We start from the raw sequence: 12,755 nt of genomic DNA, 5'->3' as shown, positions 1-12,755 counted from the left end.
AGGAAGGAGGGAAGGAAAGAAGGAAAGAAGGAAAAGGAAGGAAGGAAGGAAGGAAGGAAGGAAGGAAGGAAGGAAGGAAGGAAGAAAGGAGGGAGGGAGGGAGGGAGGAGGAAAGAGAAAGACAAAGCGTCTGCAGTGCAAACCTGGCCCTGCTGCAAACCTCGTGGGTCGTGTGTGACTCTGAGGCCCTACTTTGGCGACGCGGCTGCTGGAGGCGGAAAGGCCGCTGGCCTCTCAGGACAGGTGTGCGGGCGTGGGGAAGGGTGCCTCTGGGCACAGCCGCTCTCTTTAGCTACCACCTCCTGCCGTCACCTTGGGCTTTACTCTGAAACGGGGTGTGTCCCCAATCAAGTCGGTAATTACGGTAGTCTAGTTGCTGTCCGTCTGCTGTCGTTACTGCTGTTCTCATTATTATTAGCAGGGGCATTTGAGTTGGGACCATGGCGTGACCCTCTGTCCCGGTTCGCCCAGGGTCGGGGTCCGGGGCTAAGGCCGGCACGGCCCCGGTGTACAGACTCAGGAACGGTCCTTTCCTTGTCATGGGGGGACAAAGGGTCACTGGCATTCTCTGCGGCGGATGGAGACCTCATCCTGTGTTTGAGGAGGAATCGCGTCTGAGCTGATTAACGAGTAAGGTCTTTCTTTCTTCGGTTGCGGGACAGGAAAAACCCGGACAGGGTAGGAGAAGAGGTCCGGAGCACGGCTTTCTGACGAGACAACAAACGGCAAGATGAGCAGGCTCTTGCTCTACGAGGCAGTGACAGCCTGGGCAAGAGAGTCTTCGGCTCGCTCGAGCCCCCGGCAAGCTGCCGGAAGCCCGCGGCACAATCCGTGAGCAGGAGGGACCGCGTACTTACGGCCACTGCTACCATGATCCTGCGGTGGCACTGAGGGTGTCACTTACTGAGGACTCAGCACGTGCCCCTGTCTGCGCAGCGATGCCCGGCACCCTCCAGCCACCGCCCCGTGCGCTGTGCGAGCTGGACTGCCTCTCCCTACCACCCTGGGTGGCCGCCTTACTCTCCCCACCGACGGGAAAGAAGTTCGCGATGGTTGAGGGACTGCACAGGCTACGGGTGTCAGAGGCAGCGGGCCGCCCTCTCGGCGCCCGCCCTGCAGTGAGCGGAAGGAGGCACGTGGTGGAGCCCTCAAAACCTCCGGCACCGCTCTTAACGGCAGCTGAAACCAGTAAGCAACCTGTTTAGTCAAAAACTTAGAGATGCAATTCCTAGTGATTCTCCGGCATACGGCTCATCTTGCTCTGGCGCGTTCTTCGCACAGCTCAGAGCAGGGAGGGAACGCCTGTGGGGTCCCCGACTCGCCGGCGGCCACACCCGCCGTTCACCCGGGGCCACGGATCCCACCGGGGCCGCGTGTGAAGCCGGGCATGGTCCTCTGAGCCCGACAGACACGACTCTGGGGGCACCAAGCACCACCCACCAGTTTCACCTCTTCTTACTGGACCCCCAGCGTCCGCGGTGGAGGCCAGCACAGACAGCCTGACTGTCACGGCCCTGCCCCGCCCGTGTCAGCGGGGAAGCCGCCTGGGGAGAGGACAGTCTGAGCTGAGGCAGCCGAGGCGCCACCCCTTACCCAGAGGAGGCCGGCGTAGGGGGCGTGGAGAACCGAGTCTCACAGGGTCCCTGCGTCTGCAGCCAGACGATGCCAGGCAGGAACGTCACCTGCGTTCGCTGCCTTCCTCGGACACGGGCGGGGCCGCCGTCCCCCGAGCAGGTGACTGCCGTGAGGACGTGGCTTCAGAGACCGGACCCGAGGGAGAGGGGACGGAGAGGGTTCCCAACCTGGCTCACACAGCTGGCCTGACTCAGGGTGCTGACGGCTCTCATGTAGCTCTGGTTCCGGGAGCGGAATTTCGGGGAGTTGTACTTGGCAGAGGGGTCCAGGCTGTGGGCAGCAGACACGTCCCTTGCGGCTTGCAGGTAGCTCTGGCTAAAAGAGAAAAAGAAATGAAGAGAAAGGCGTTCCATGAGCATGCACCGAAGGGGGAGAGCAGGTGAGGGGCGTTCCAGCCGCCGCCGAGCGGCTGTTAGAAAATTTCCAGCCACGTGTTTGTCTTTTGACGGACAGCTTGGTCTTGGGCGAATACCCGCAGGTTCAGCTACAGAAGTAATGGCGGGGAGGGAGTGGTGCTATTTACAAAGCTTCTTGGAAAGCTGGCTTTTTATGGCCAGGTAGGGAAGTCCGGATCGTTCCACACAAACGAAACAGGGCGCTGGAAAGCACTGGAACCGTTCACACAGCACAACAGCGGACCTGGCTCCTGAATTTAAGCCCAAACCCTGAGAGTCTCATAAAAATCATGTTAGCTTCTGGCAACTTTACGCATTCGGAAAAATAAAGTTAAAAAAGAGGCCAGCCTTCTGTTTTCGCTTGTGCAACGTCGTCCAGACTCTGGGATGGGAGGACAGAAAGAGCAGACTAAGAAGTCAACTGCGTCTCATTATCCTAACGGTCATCTTCCTCCAAATGCTCCTAAAAATCAGTGTTCTCTGATCCCCTTTCTTGCTATTTTCTAAAATGTTAAAAGTATGGGAAGACCGTGAGGGCGTCTGGCAGATGGAAAGGTCGGCTTAGCTTAAACTCCCGGCCAACTGAATTCTCTTTCTTTCAAGTTCTGTTGACAATCTTTCCATAATAAAAACTCAATTTATCTGAGCAAACACTGGAGTAGTAAGAAGGGAATTAGCTGTTCTTCTTTGCTGTGCTGGGTCACACCGGGACACTCGACGGGGCCAGCACACCTGTCTGCATGTAAACATGTACCCAAATACTGGATTGCCAGAGTCTGGCTCTGCGGCCGGTTAAAGTAAGCACCTTGCCATTCAGAGCAAATTCCAGACGCAATTTGTTTTCTCTGTGATTTACTTCTTTCTTTGAAAATGGGACAGCAGACAAGGGCTTGGGCTCTGTGACATGTGCAGATTAAACAAAGCCCATTTATTACAGATTTGAAGTCGTTATTTCTGCTAAAATCAATAACGCTCATTTATATATAAATAGAATACAATTTATATTACGAATTATTATTATGGTGATTTTTGCTTCAAAACCAGGTGTGTAACATTCCAGCTCCCTTCGCTCAAAACAAAACAAAGACAGAGAAGGAAACTGGCATAAGGCAGGTCTGGTGTGGGCACATGACGGGGACAGCGGCTCTGCCTGGACGCCTCGTGTGACCCCCCTGCTTCAGCCTGGGGATCCACACCCACACCAGGGCGGGCGCCGGGCCTGACCACCAGGAAGACGGGTGAGCAAACCCCCACGTGTGGCCACCCGCTGTGGATGTGGCAGGGAAGTGGCCAGAGTCCGTGGGAGCGGCAAAAAGCCAACAGACGGCAGCCAGGACTGTGTGGGGGCGAGAGGGCCGGGCCCCCTCATCAGTGTTTGTGTGTGTGTGCTGTCCCTCGTCCTGTGTGCACGTGTGGGCACAGCCTCTGCGCAAACCCCTGACTTAGGCTCCTGGCCTCACTTCTGACTCTGCAAAAATGCAAGCGTTCTGCATTTCTCCCTCCTTCTGTTTCCTTGACATGGCTCATTTCACACCTTGCATTTCTGCCGGTTGGTACTGATTTCGCACTTTCTTCCTATAGACTAGCTCTCCCCTGTGACTGACACGACCACCTCGCGTGGTGACATCCTCGGGTCTCAGAGCCCCTAAAGAACGATTGGTGTTTGTCTCTGAATCGGCGCTTTTAGCCCATGCCGGGCGCTGTGAGTGAACACGTGTCCTCGGAATGAGAGCAGATGACCCTTTTGGTGGCTTTTGGATGGCACTCACACATGATTTGGTATATGTTGCGATTCTATGTTTCCAACACGTTTTCTAACTCCCGTGACCTCTCTCTTCCCAAACCGGGCATGCCACTTAGAGAAAAGTTGCCATTGTAGAACGCTGAACACATTCTTTTTTTTTCTTTTGAACAGTGACTCACAATAGTTAACGCTGGCTGCATGCTCTTGTGCTGTGATCGTTCCACATTGTAAAAACGGGACACGGCGTGGCTGGAGTAGGCTCACACAGAGCGCATGGCCCAGCCAGACTCTGTGCATGCATCTGGCTGCAGAATTCATGCCTTCAGCCCCAAGATCACAGCTACGGAGTCATAGAAGCAGACAGCCCCCAAAGCATGGTCCTCCATTACTGGAGGACCAACTTCAGCCTCATTAGGCTTAATAGAATATTTTTATTTTTTTTTTAATTTTTTTAACGTTTATTTATTTTTGAGACAGAGAGAGACAGAGCATGAACGGGGGAGGGTCAGAGAGAGAGGGAGACACAGAATCTGAAACAGGCTCCAGGCTCTGAGCTGTCATCACAGAGACCGACGTGGGGCTCGAACTCATGGACCGTGAGATCGTGACCTGAGCCGAAGTCGGATGCTTAACCGACTGAGCCACCCAGGTGCCCCAATAGAATATTTTTAATTTTTTCATGTTTATTTATTTTTGACAGAGAGAGAGAGAGAGAGAAAGAGGCAGAGACAGAGCATGAGCGGGGGAGGGGCAGAGGGAGAGGGAGACACAGAATCCGAAGCAGGCTCCAGGCTCCGGGCTGTCGGCACAGAGCCTGACGTGGGGCTCAAACCCACGAACCGTGAGGTCATGACCTGAACTGAAGTCGGATGCTTATCTGACTGAGCCACTGAGGCGCCCCTTGAATTTTGTTTTTATTGTAATGGTTTAGCATTTTATGATACAGTGTCCCGAGGACCAGCTGTCTTTGTAAATCACAGACCTGGAGGCTGAAAAGCAGGAAGCAAGACTAAGAGGCACAACTGGGGTTAGAAGCCAGCATCATGTGTCTTCTGCACAGGACATACCAAGATCCCCGGGAACCCTGACCCCAGGACACTCCCGTTCCTCCCTAGAAACCATCCTCGGGAATCCTATAGCATTTTGAAACCCCCTCGAAGCCCCTTGGTTACTTCCTCAAATCGACACTTTCTACCTTGGGATGCTCGTTGTCAGGGGTAGAGGTTATTTTCACGCATAGGTTGGCAGCAGCTGAGGAAATGTTAAAAGGAAACTACAAAAAGTTTTCCAGGATAACATGAAGGTATTTTTTCCAGTTCTTTCCCTTCCAAACTACACCCACACTGGACAGTCTTATGTGCACAGGCACCAGGGAGGCCCGTGTTGGAAGGCTGCGAGAGGGACGGTGACCACACAGCGGGGAGGAGGCTTCTAGAATTCCCACGTCTCCCTTCCTGCCCGCGGCCATTCTGGGCCCATGGGCTGCATCCCAGGCTGACAAGCCTCTTCTGCGACCTCAGATGCTTGCAACACAGGCTCACAGAACGAAATACATGCTAACCAGGCCTCTGCTTTCAGCTGCGTAGATCCATATAAACAGACTCGAAAATGTAGACAAAATAAACCACCCCTTTATGTTGGTCTCCTTAGGAAAGTGGTGAAGACTGATTCAGATTGCGTGAGGGAGAAATAGAAGGAAGCCATTTTATCCACCCTGAACGTGTCCGCTCCACACGCAGAGGGCATCGCTCCACGCTATGAAGAGCTGCGTGGTGCTTCTGTGGTCGTGCATTCATTCTCCTGCTTGGGGCACAGTGTCCGCTGATTATTCGTCCGAGGGGCAGAAAGGTGGAACAGGCGTGAGCCCCAAGGCCGGAGGGTGACGCGGAGCAAGGTCACCGGTCACCACAGGGGAGCAGGGATGGAGAGGAAGGGCCACCTGGGCGTCAGGGAGCCAGCGAGGCCGAGGCGAGGAGACCAGGCTGTGGGGGCGGCTCTCAGCGCAATCAGGGGTCACAGAGGCCACCGGGGAAATGACTTCGGTGGATTTGGGGCAGAAACTGACCGCAGCAAAGACAAGAAAGTGATAGTGTAAGTGACCATTTCAAACAATTTGTTGCACTTGTCCATGCGGAGGACAGCGCCAGGGTCATCTGAGAAAAGTCGTGAGTTCTGGGGGGACGAGTCCATGTGTTTTTGGGAAGTGAGAAGATGCTGTGGGAAGGACACTTGGGCGGGGGAGGCAAGAGAGGCCCCCGTGTGAACACAGCTCTGCCTGGGAGCTGGGTCCGGGGCGGGGGGTGGGGGGCGGGGACGGAAGCTGGCCTGTGTTCCCTTTGCTCAACCCCTGCTCCCGCGTCCCCAGAGACGGGCTCCTGCGTCCCCTCAGACGGGCTCCCACATCCCCAGAGATGCTCCCATGTCCCCAAAGACGGGCTCCCAAGTCCCGGGAGACAGGCTTCCATCCAAGTCCTGTCCCCAAGGAGGACAGGCCCCCGTGTCCCTGCGGACGGTCCCTGCTCAGGGAGCGTCTACAAGGTGAGGATCAGGACTTAACGCACAGCGTTCACTGAACAGTGGGGATGTTCTCCACGGTAGGCTGAGAGTGGGGCCTTCACCTGGCGAGTGCTTGGTTAACAGACGTCGCATTGAATCTGTCCCTCAGGAGGCCTGGACGCGGCCAGGGGGGCCCAGAGTGGCGGCTCTCCATTGTCTTCCAGGGAGTCTGGTGAGGGTGTCTCCTGGGGGCGGGGGCAGCTGATAGGGGAGGGGCTGCCCGGATGGGACCCCATTTTTCCATGTGAGATTCTGCCTCAAGTGAACATTTCAACTGTTTGAACAGTTCCGACAAGAAGAAAAAGATTTTTTTCCCTCTAAAATGGAAATCGTAGAACAGAAGTGGAAATACCCACTACGTTTTTATTAGTGGAAGCAGAGTCGATACGCAGCAAGATGCACGGGTCTCAAATACAACCTGGGCAAGTTCTGCCTGCCCTCTGTAAGCCACACCCTCCCTGGGATCTTGTGTCCCCACCCCTCCTCGTTTAAGCCCCTGTAGCGGCCCTGAAGCGCTATCTCACCAAAGCTGTACTTCTCATTCCCGCGGTGACCATTTGTGTATCTTCTCTTGCGACGGGACTTTTCAGCTTTTCTAGTTTAAAAATCGGGTTACTTGGTTCACGTTTTTGTTTTGTGGGGCTCTTCCTACATCGGGCATTCAGCGCCCTTGTCAGACACGAATGCCAGACGTTTTCCTTCACTCTGGGGCTGGCCTTGTCCAGTTTCTCACCGGTGTCTTCGGACGAGCACAGGTCTCACACGTGCCGGTGAGATCCACTCTCTGGCCACACCGATGTAATCTCTTCGAGCGGTTCTTAACCGAGGGAGGTTCCCCCTCCCGTGGGACAAGGTCTGGGGAAAGGTTGGGTCACCACCACTCGGGGGAGGGGCATGTAACGGCCGCAGCCAGAGATGAGGTTGCACGTCCAGCAGGTGCACAGAAGGCTCCCGAGGAAAGAGTCGTCTGGCCCCAAATATCAGTAGTGCTGTGGCCGAGAAACCCTGTTCTACTCTTGCTCCAAACCACACTGTCTTCCAACCAACAACAGCCTCAGCCGCACGTCCCTCAAGTGCACACGGCACAGTCACCACGGTAGACTTTACCTGGGGCCACGAAACAACGTGAATTCACGCTTAGCCCGATGGAGACGCCAAAATAATTTCGGACGTGTGTGTGGTAGCTAAGAGGGACCAGCAATGAGCCCAGGGAGCGCCTGCCTCTTGGCTTCCAAACACCATTCCCTACAAGGGGAGGGGGTCCTTGAAGAGGTGCGGTGTTCTGCGTCTGGACTGGGACAAAAAGCCAAGGACATGAGTTGCCCAGTTTTGTTCTTTGTCAACATTGTTTGGCTCCTCCAACCTTGTTTGCATTTTGATGTATATTTGAGAATTTTCCTGTCAGTTTGTCCAGGAGCAGCGTTTGTGGTTTCCGGAGTAGAGATTCGATGACGCTGTTGAGATATTTAAAACCCTTTTACAAATAACAAGTGTTGGCGAGGATGTAGAAAAAAGGAAGACCTTATACATTGCTGGTGGGGACATAAGCTGGTGTGGCTGCTCTGGAAAACAGCATGGAGGCTCCTCAGAAAACCAAAATGCAACTACCATAAGAACCCATAATTCCACTACTGGGTATTAACCCAAAGAAACTAAAAACACGAATTTCAGGAATACATGCACCTCTGTGTTTACTGCAGTATTATTGACAATAGCCAAGACAAGGAAGCGACCTAATTGTCCGTCAATAGATGACCAGATAAAGAAGATCTCTCTCTCTCTCTCTCTCTCTCTCTCTCTCTCTCTCTCTCTCTCACTAGAATATTACACAGCCATGAAAAAGTATGAAATCTTGCCACTTAGACAACAGGACTAGGATATTACGTTAAATGAAATAAGGCAGATAGAGAAAGACAACTAGCACATGATTTCCTGCATATGTGGAATCTCAATAAAAAACAAATAAACAAAAAACAGAAATAGACTGTTATACACAGAGAACAGCTGCTTGTTGCCAGAGAGGAGGGTGGCAGGTGAATGAGCAAAATAGGTGAAGAAGATTGCCAAGTACAAACTCTCCAAAACCCCACAAATTTTACATTTCCAATTGTTCATTGAGAAATATGGTTGATTTTTACATTATTTGGCTACTGACCTGGCCTTGGTAAATGCCAATATTTGTTGTAGTATTTGTTTTGTATTTTCCTTAGGTTTTTTGTGTGAATGGTCTTGTCTTCTGAGAATAAACAGAATGAAGTTCTTTTTTAGTCTCGATTTTGTTTGTCTTGCTTGCCTTATTACTGGCTATCCTCCGCTCTAATGTTAAGGACAAATGGTGAGGGTTGATGCCCTATCTTTTACCCAATCTTAGATAATTTTAATATGTATATTGGCTCTCCACCCAACTGGAGAAGTTTCCCTTTTATTCCAGAGTTGCTGAGATTTTTATTTTTTTCCTCATGTCTTGGTTTCTTCTTTACTTACTAATATGGTAGATCCCTTCATTGATTTTTAGAGAGAGATTAAGCTAACCATGCATTCCTGGAATAAACCCTATTTGGTCATGAAGAAACTGCACTTGGTTCTCTTTATATATTATTGGATTTGGAATGTTAATATTTTGTTATTTTAAAACAATACATTGCTCAGTAAGTGCCTTTTTTGGGTAACACTTTTGGTATCAGAGTGAAGCAGCCTCCATAAAATAAGTTGAGAAGTATCATATTCCTTCACTCTCCAGTTAATAAGTTTTTACATGATTTGTGTTATTATTTCCTTTAGGATTTAATGGAAATTTACCAGTGAAACTATTGTGGCCAAAAATTTTCTTTGTGGGAATGTTTTTAATAGTGAATTAAATCTTTGAAATACATCGTAGAGCTATATGGATTTTCTATTTCTTCTTCCGTGGATTTTTCTATTTATATTTCTTTCTATGAAAAACTATGTTTTTGAAGGAATTAGTCCAATTCATATAAGCTGTAGAATTTATTGGCATAAATTTGTTCACAGTTTCCCCTTATTTCCTTTTTTTTTAATGTTTATTTATTTTGAGAGAGAGAGAGAGAGAGAGAGAGAGAGAGACAGACAGAGCATGAGCGAGGCAGGGGCAGAGAGAAAGAGAGGGAGACACAGAATTTGAAGCAGGCTCCAGGCTCTGAGCTGTCAGCACAAAGCTCAACGTGGGGCTTGAACCCACCAATCATGAGATCATGACCCGAGCCAAAGTCAGACGCTTAACCGACTTAGCCATCCAGGCACCTCTGCCCCTTATTTTCCTTTTCATCTCTGTTGGATCTACAATAATTCCCTTTTATGTTCCTAATATTTATAATATGTGTTTTCTTCATCTCCCCACTCCCCCTTTTTTAGGTGGTCAGTCTTGCTAGGGGTTTATCAACTTTTCAAATTACCAAAACTTTTTCCTTCTGCATTCTCAATCTGCCCTTGAGCAGTGAACTTCTCACTCTTCTGTTCCTGAAATGTCAGTTGGTTCTTTCCACAATCTGTTCACTCATCAAGACCATCTTTTCCTTTAAGACCTAGAACCTTATAATAGCTGTGTTTATATTACATAGAAGACCTTATCATAGCTGCTTTAAAGTTCTTCTTGGCTAAGCCCAACATCTGGGTCATCTCAGGTGTTCATTTTTTTTCTTGTTAGCGAGTATCACTTTGCTACAACTTTGCATGTTTTTTTTTCCTCTTCTTTTTTCTTAGGTATAATGGACATTGTTGATAGAGACTCTGGATCCTGTTATCTTCCTCTGAAGAGTATGGATTTTTGTTCTGGTGGATCCTCCTGAGCTGGTGGGTGTGTGGTTAGACACATTCACAGGATGCGTCTGCAGAAAGCTCCAAGTATTTGCTGAGTTCAATGTTCACCGTGTTCAGGTCTCTTGCTATTTTTGAGACACCGTGATTTGCTGGGCTTCAGTCCCTAACTTTTAATCACCTTCAGTGCCAGCAGCTGAAAACTAAACTCAGTTTAGGGGTTACCAGTGTTTATGCAGATTTGGGGGTTCCCTCACTATGGCTCCTTTGCTTCTGTGTTGTCCCTTTGCATCCCCCAACCCGTACCTCCTTCCACTCTGGAAGTTCCAAATCCTGTTCCTCAACATCCAAAGTTATGACTGAAGCCCTTTGCTTAAATCCTTACCACCTCATGCCATGAGGACTAGATTCATATACGTGTGGACTTCACTGAACGTGCTCCTTTGGCAGTGTTTGAATATTATCCACTTCCTGCTCGCTGTTGTTTGCTGTCCTGTCCTGTTGTTTTTAGTATACATGTTTATATATATTGCATATAAAACAGATAGATACAGCTGGTCCTTGAACAATGCAGGTTCAGGGAACCTAATTGAGAATCCATGTTTTGACCCACCCCAGCCTCTACTAATAACTTAATGTTGACCGGAAGAAAGACTTACCGATAACATAAACAGTTGATCAACACATATGTTATATATTAGATGTATTATATACCATATTCTTACAATAAGATAAGCTGGAGAAGAGAAAATGCTGTTTTGAAATTCACAAAGAAGAGAAAATACATTTACGGTACTGTATTTATTTAAAAAAATCTGTGTATAGGGGCGCCTGGGTGGCTCAGTCAGTTAAGCGGCCGACTTCGGCTCAGGTCATGATCTCGCGGTCTGTGAGTTTGAGCCCCGCGTCGGGCTCTGTGCTGACAGCTCAGAGCCTGGAGCCTGTTTCAGATTCTGTGTCTCCCTCTCTCTGACCCTCCCCCATTCATGCTCTGTCTCTCTCTGTCTCAAAAATAAACATTAAAAAAATTTTTTAAAAAATTTAAAAAAATAAAAAAATCTGTGTATAGGAGCGCCTGGGTGGCTCAGTCAGTTAAGCGTCCGACTTCGGCTCAGGTCATGATCTCACGGTTCGTGAGTTTGAGCCCCATATCGGGCTCTGTGCTGACAGGTGGGAATCTGGAGCCTGCTTCGGATTCTGTGTCTCCCACTGTCTATGCCCCTCCCCTGCTCACACTCTGTCTCTCTCTCTCTCAAAAGTAAGATAAATTAAAAAAAAATCTGTGTATAAGAGGATCTGCATGGTTCAAACCCATGTTGTTTCAGGGTCAGCTGTATATATTTGTAGCAGATATACAACATATTCCAGGATTTAGAACTGCTTTCTGTAGGAGAGCCAGTTCTCGAGAACTCTTACTCATTAAGTCTTAGTTTTGAAAATTATGTGGTCATGGTGGCACTTGTCCTTTGTCTGGCTCACTAACATCCCAATTATTTCGTTGTTACTCGTTTAGGGAATTCATGACTGTGAGAGGCAGTCTGGCTCCTGTCACGGGACCAAACAGACCCCCTCAGGCCGCGGTGTGGACACACGGCCTACGTTCCTTCAGTGAGATGCGTTTTCCAGAGGCTCGAGGTGACGGCTAGGGGGAGCCCATGGTGTTGATGGCGCACGAGTTTACCGAGCAGCTGTGGGCTTAGAGCCCACTTTTGGCATATGTAGGGGGTCCTGCGAGAGTGTGCACACGGTCCTACGAGCACCCCGTGCGACAATGGAGCCTTGCAGCCTGGGCGGTAAGTGCTCAGAGTGACCCCTGAGGCCACACCTGCATTTATAGGGAGCGGTGTCTCTAAGGTCCGTCTGGGTCTGCCACAAGTCTCCCTCAGGTTCATTTTTTTTTTTTAACGTTTTTATTTATTTTTGAGACAGAGAGACAGAGCATGAACGGGGGAGGGGCAGAGAGAGAGGGAGACACAGAATCGGAAGCAGGCTCCAGGCTCTGAGCCGTCAGCCCAGAGCCTGACGCGGGGCTCGAACTCACGGACCGTGAGATCGTGACCTGAGCTGAAGTCGGACACTCAACCGACTGAGCCACCCAGGCGCCCCGCCCTCAGGTTCATTTTTACTGAATGACGCTTTAAGTCTTTTTTTTTTAAATTTTTTTTTAACGTTTATTTATTTTTGAGACAGAGAGAGACAGAGTATGAACAGGGGAGGGTCAGAGACAGAGGGAGACACAGAATCTGAAACAGGCTCCAGGCTCCGAGCTGTCAGCACAGAGCCCGACGCGGGGCTCGAACTCACGGACCGCGAGATCATGACCTGAGCCTAAGTCGGACGCCCAACCGACGGAGCCACCCAGGCGCCCCCTTTTTGTTTTAATTTTTTTTAACGTTTATTTATTTTTGAGACAGAGTTTAAGTCTTTAAACTGGTCTTACTGCCAATATTTGTAACAGAAACTGTGGAGTATAGCCAGAATAAAAGGTATCAACTTAATTCCTGGACATTTAACATTTCTGAGGTTATTTTTTAAATTCAATCTGCTGGCGTCCTTCCCTATAATTTACTTTTCTAAAGAGACACAAAATTGAGGCCAGTATTAGTGAACTTCTATAAAGAGTTGACATCAACAGAGAGGAACCCAGAGGC

At 49.7% G+C, this 12,755-nt stretch overlaps 1 protein-coding gene across 7 annotated transcripts in view; it reads right to left on the bottom strand.

Moving 5' to 3' along the window:
• Positions 1-12,755, bottom strand: part of DLGAP2 (DLG associated protein 2) — a 399,292-nt gene that overhangs the window by 66,995 nt on the left and 319,542 nt on the right. For all 7 annotated transcript variants that reach the window (XM_042934155.1, XM_042934156.1, XM_042934153.1 and 4 more), the window contains one exon: positions 1,803-1,950. In XM_042934155.1, the coding sequence (XP_042790089.1) occupies positions 1,803-1,950 (148 nt within the window). The remainder of the gene's footprint in view (positions 1-1,802; positions 1,951-12,755) is intronic.

Source organism: Panthera leo, chromosome B1 (genome assembly GCF_018350215.1).
Source record: "Panthera leo isolate Ple1 chromosome B1, P.leo_Ple1_pat1.1, whole genome shotgun sequence".
Classification (NCBI taxonomy): domain Eukaryota; kingdom Metazoa; phylum Chordata; class Mammalia; order Carnivora; family Felidae; genus Panthera; species Panthera leo.
This window is presented reverse-complemented; position numbering and strand designations above follow the sequence as displayed.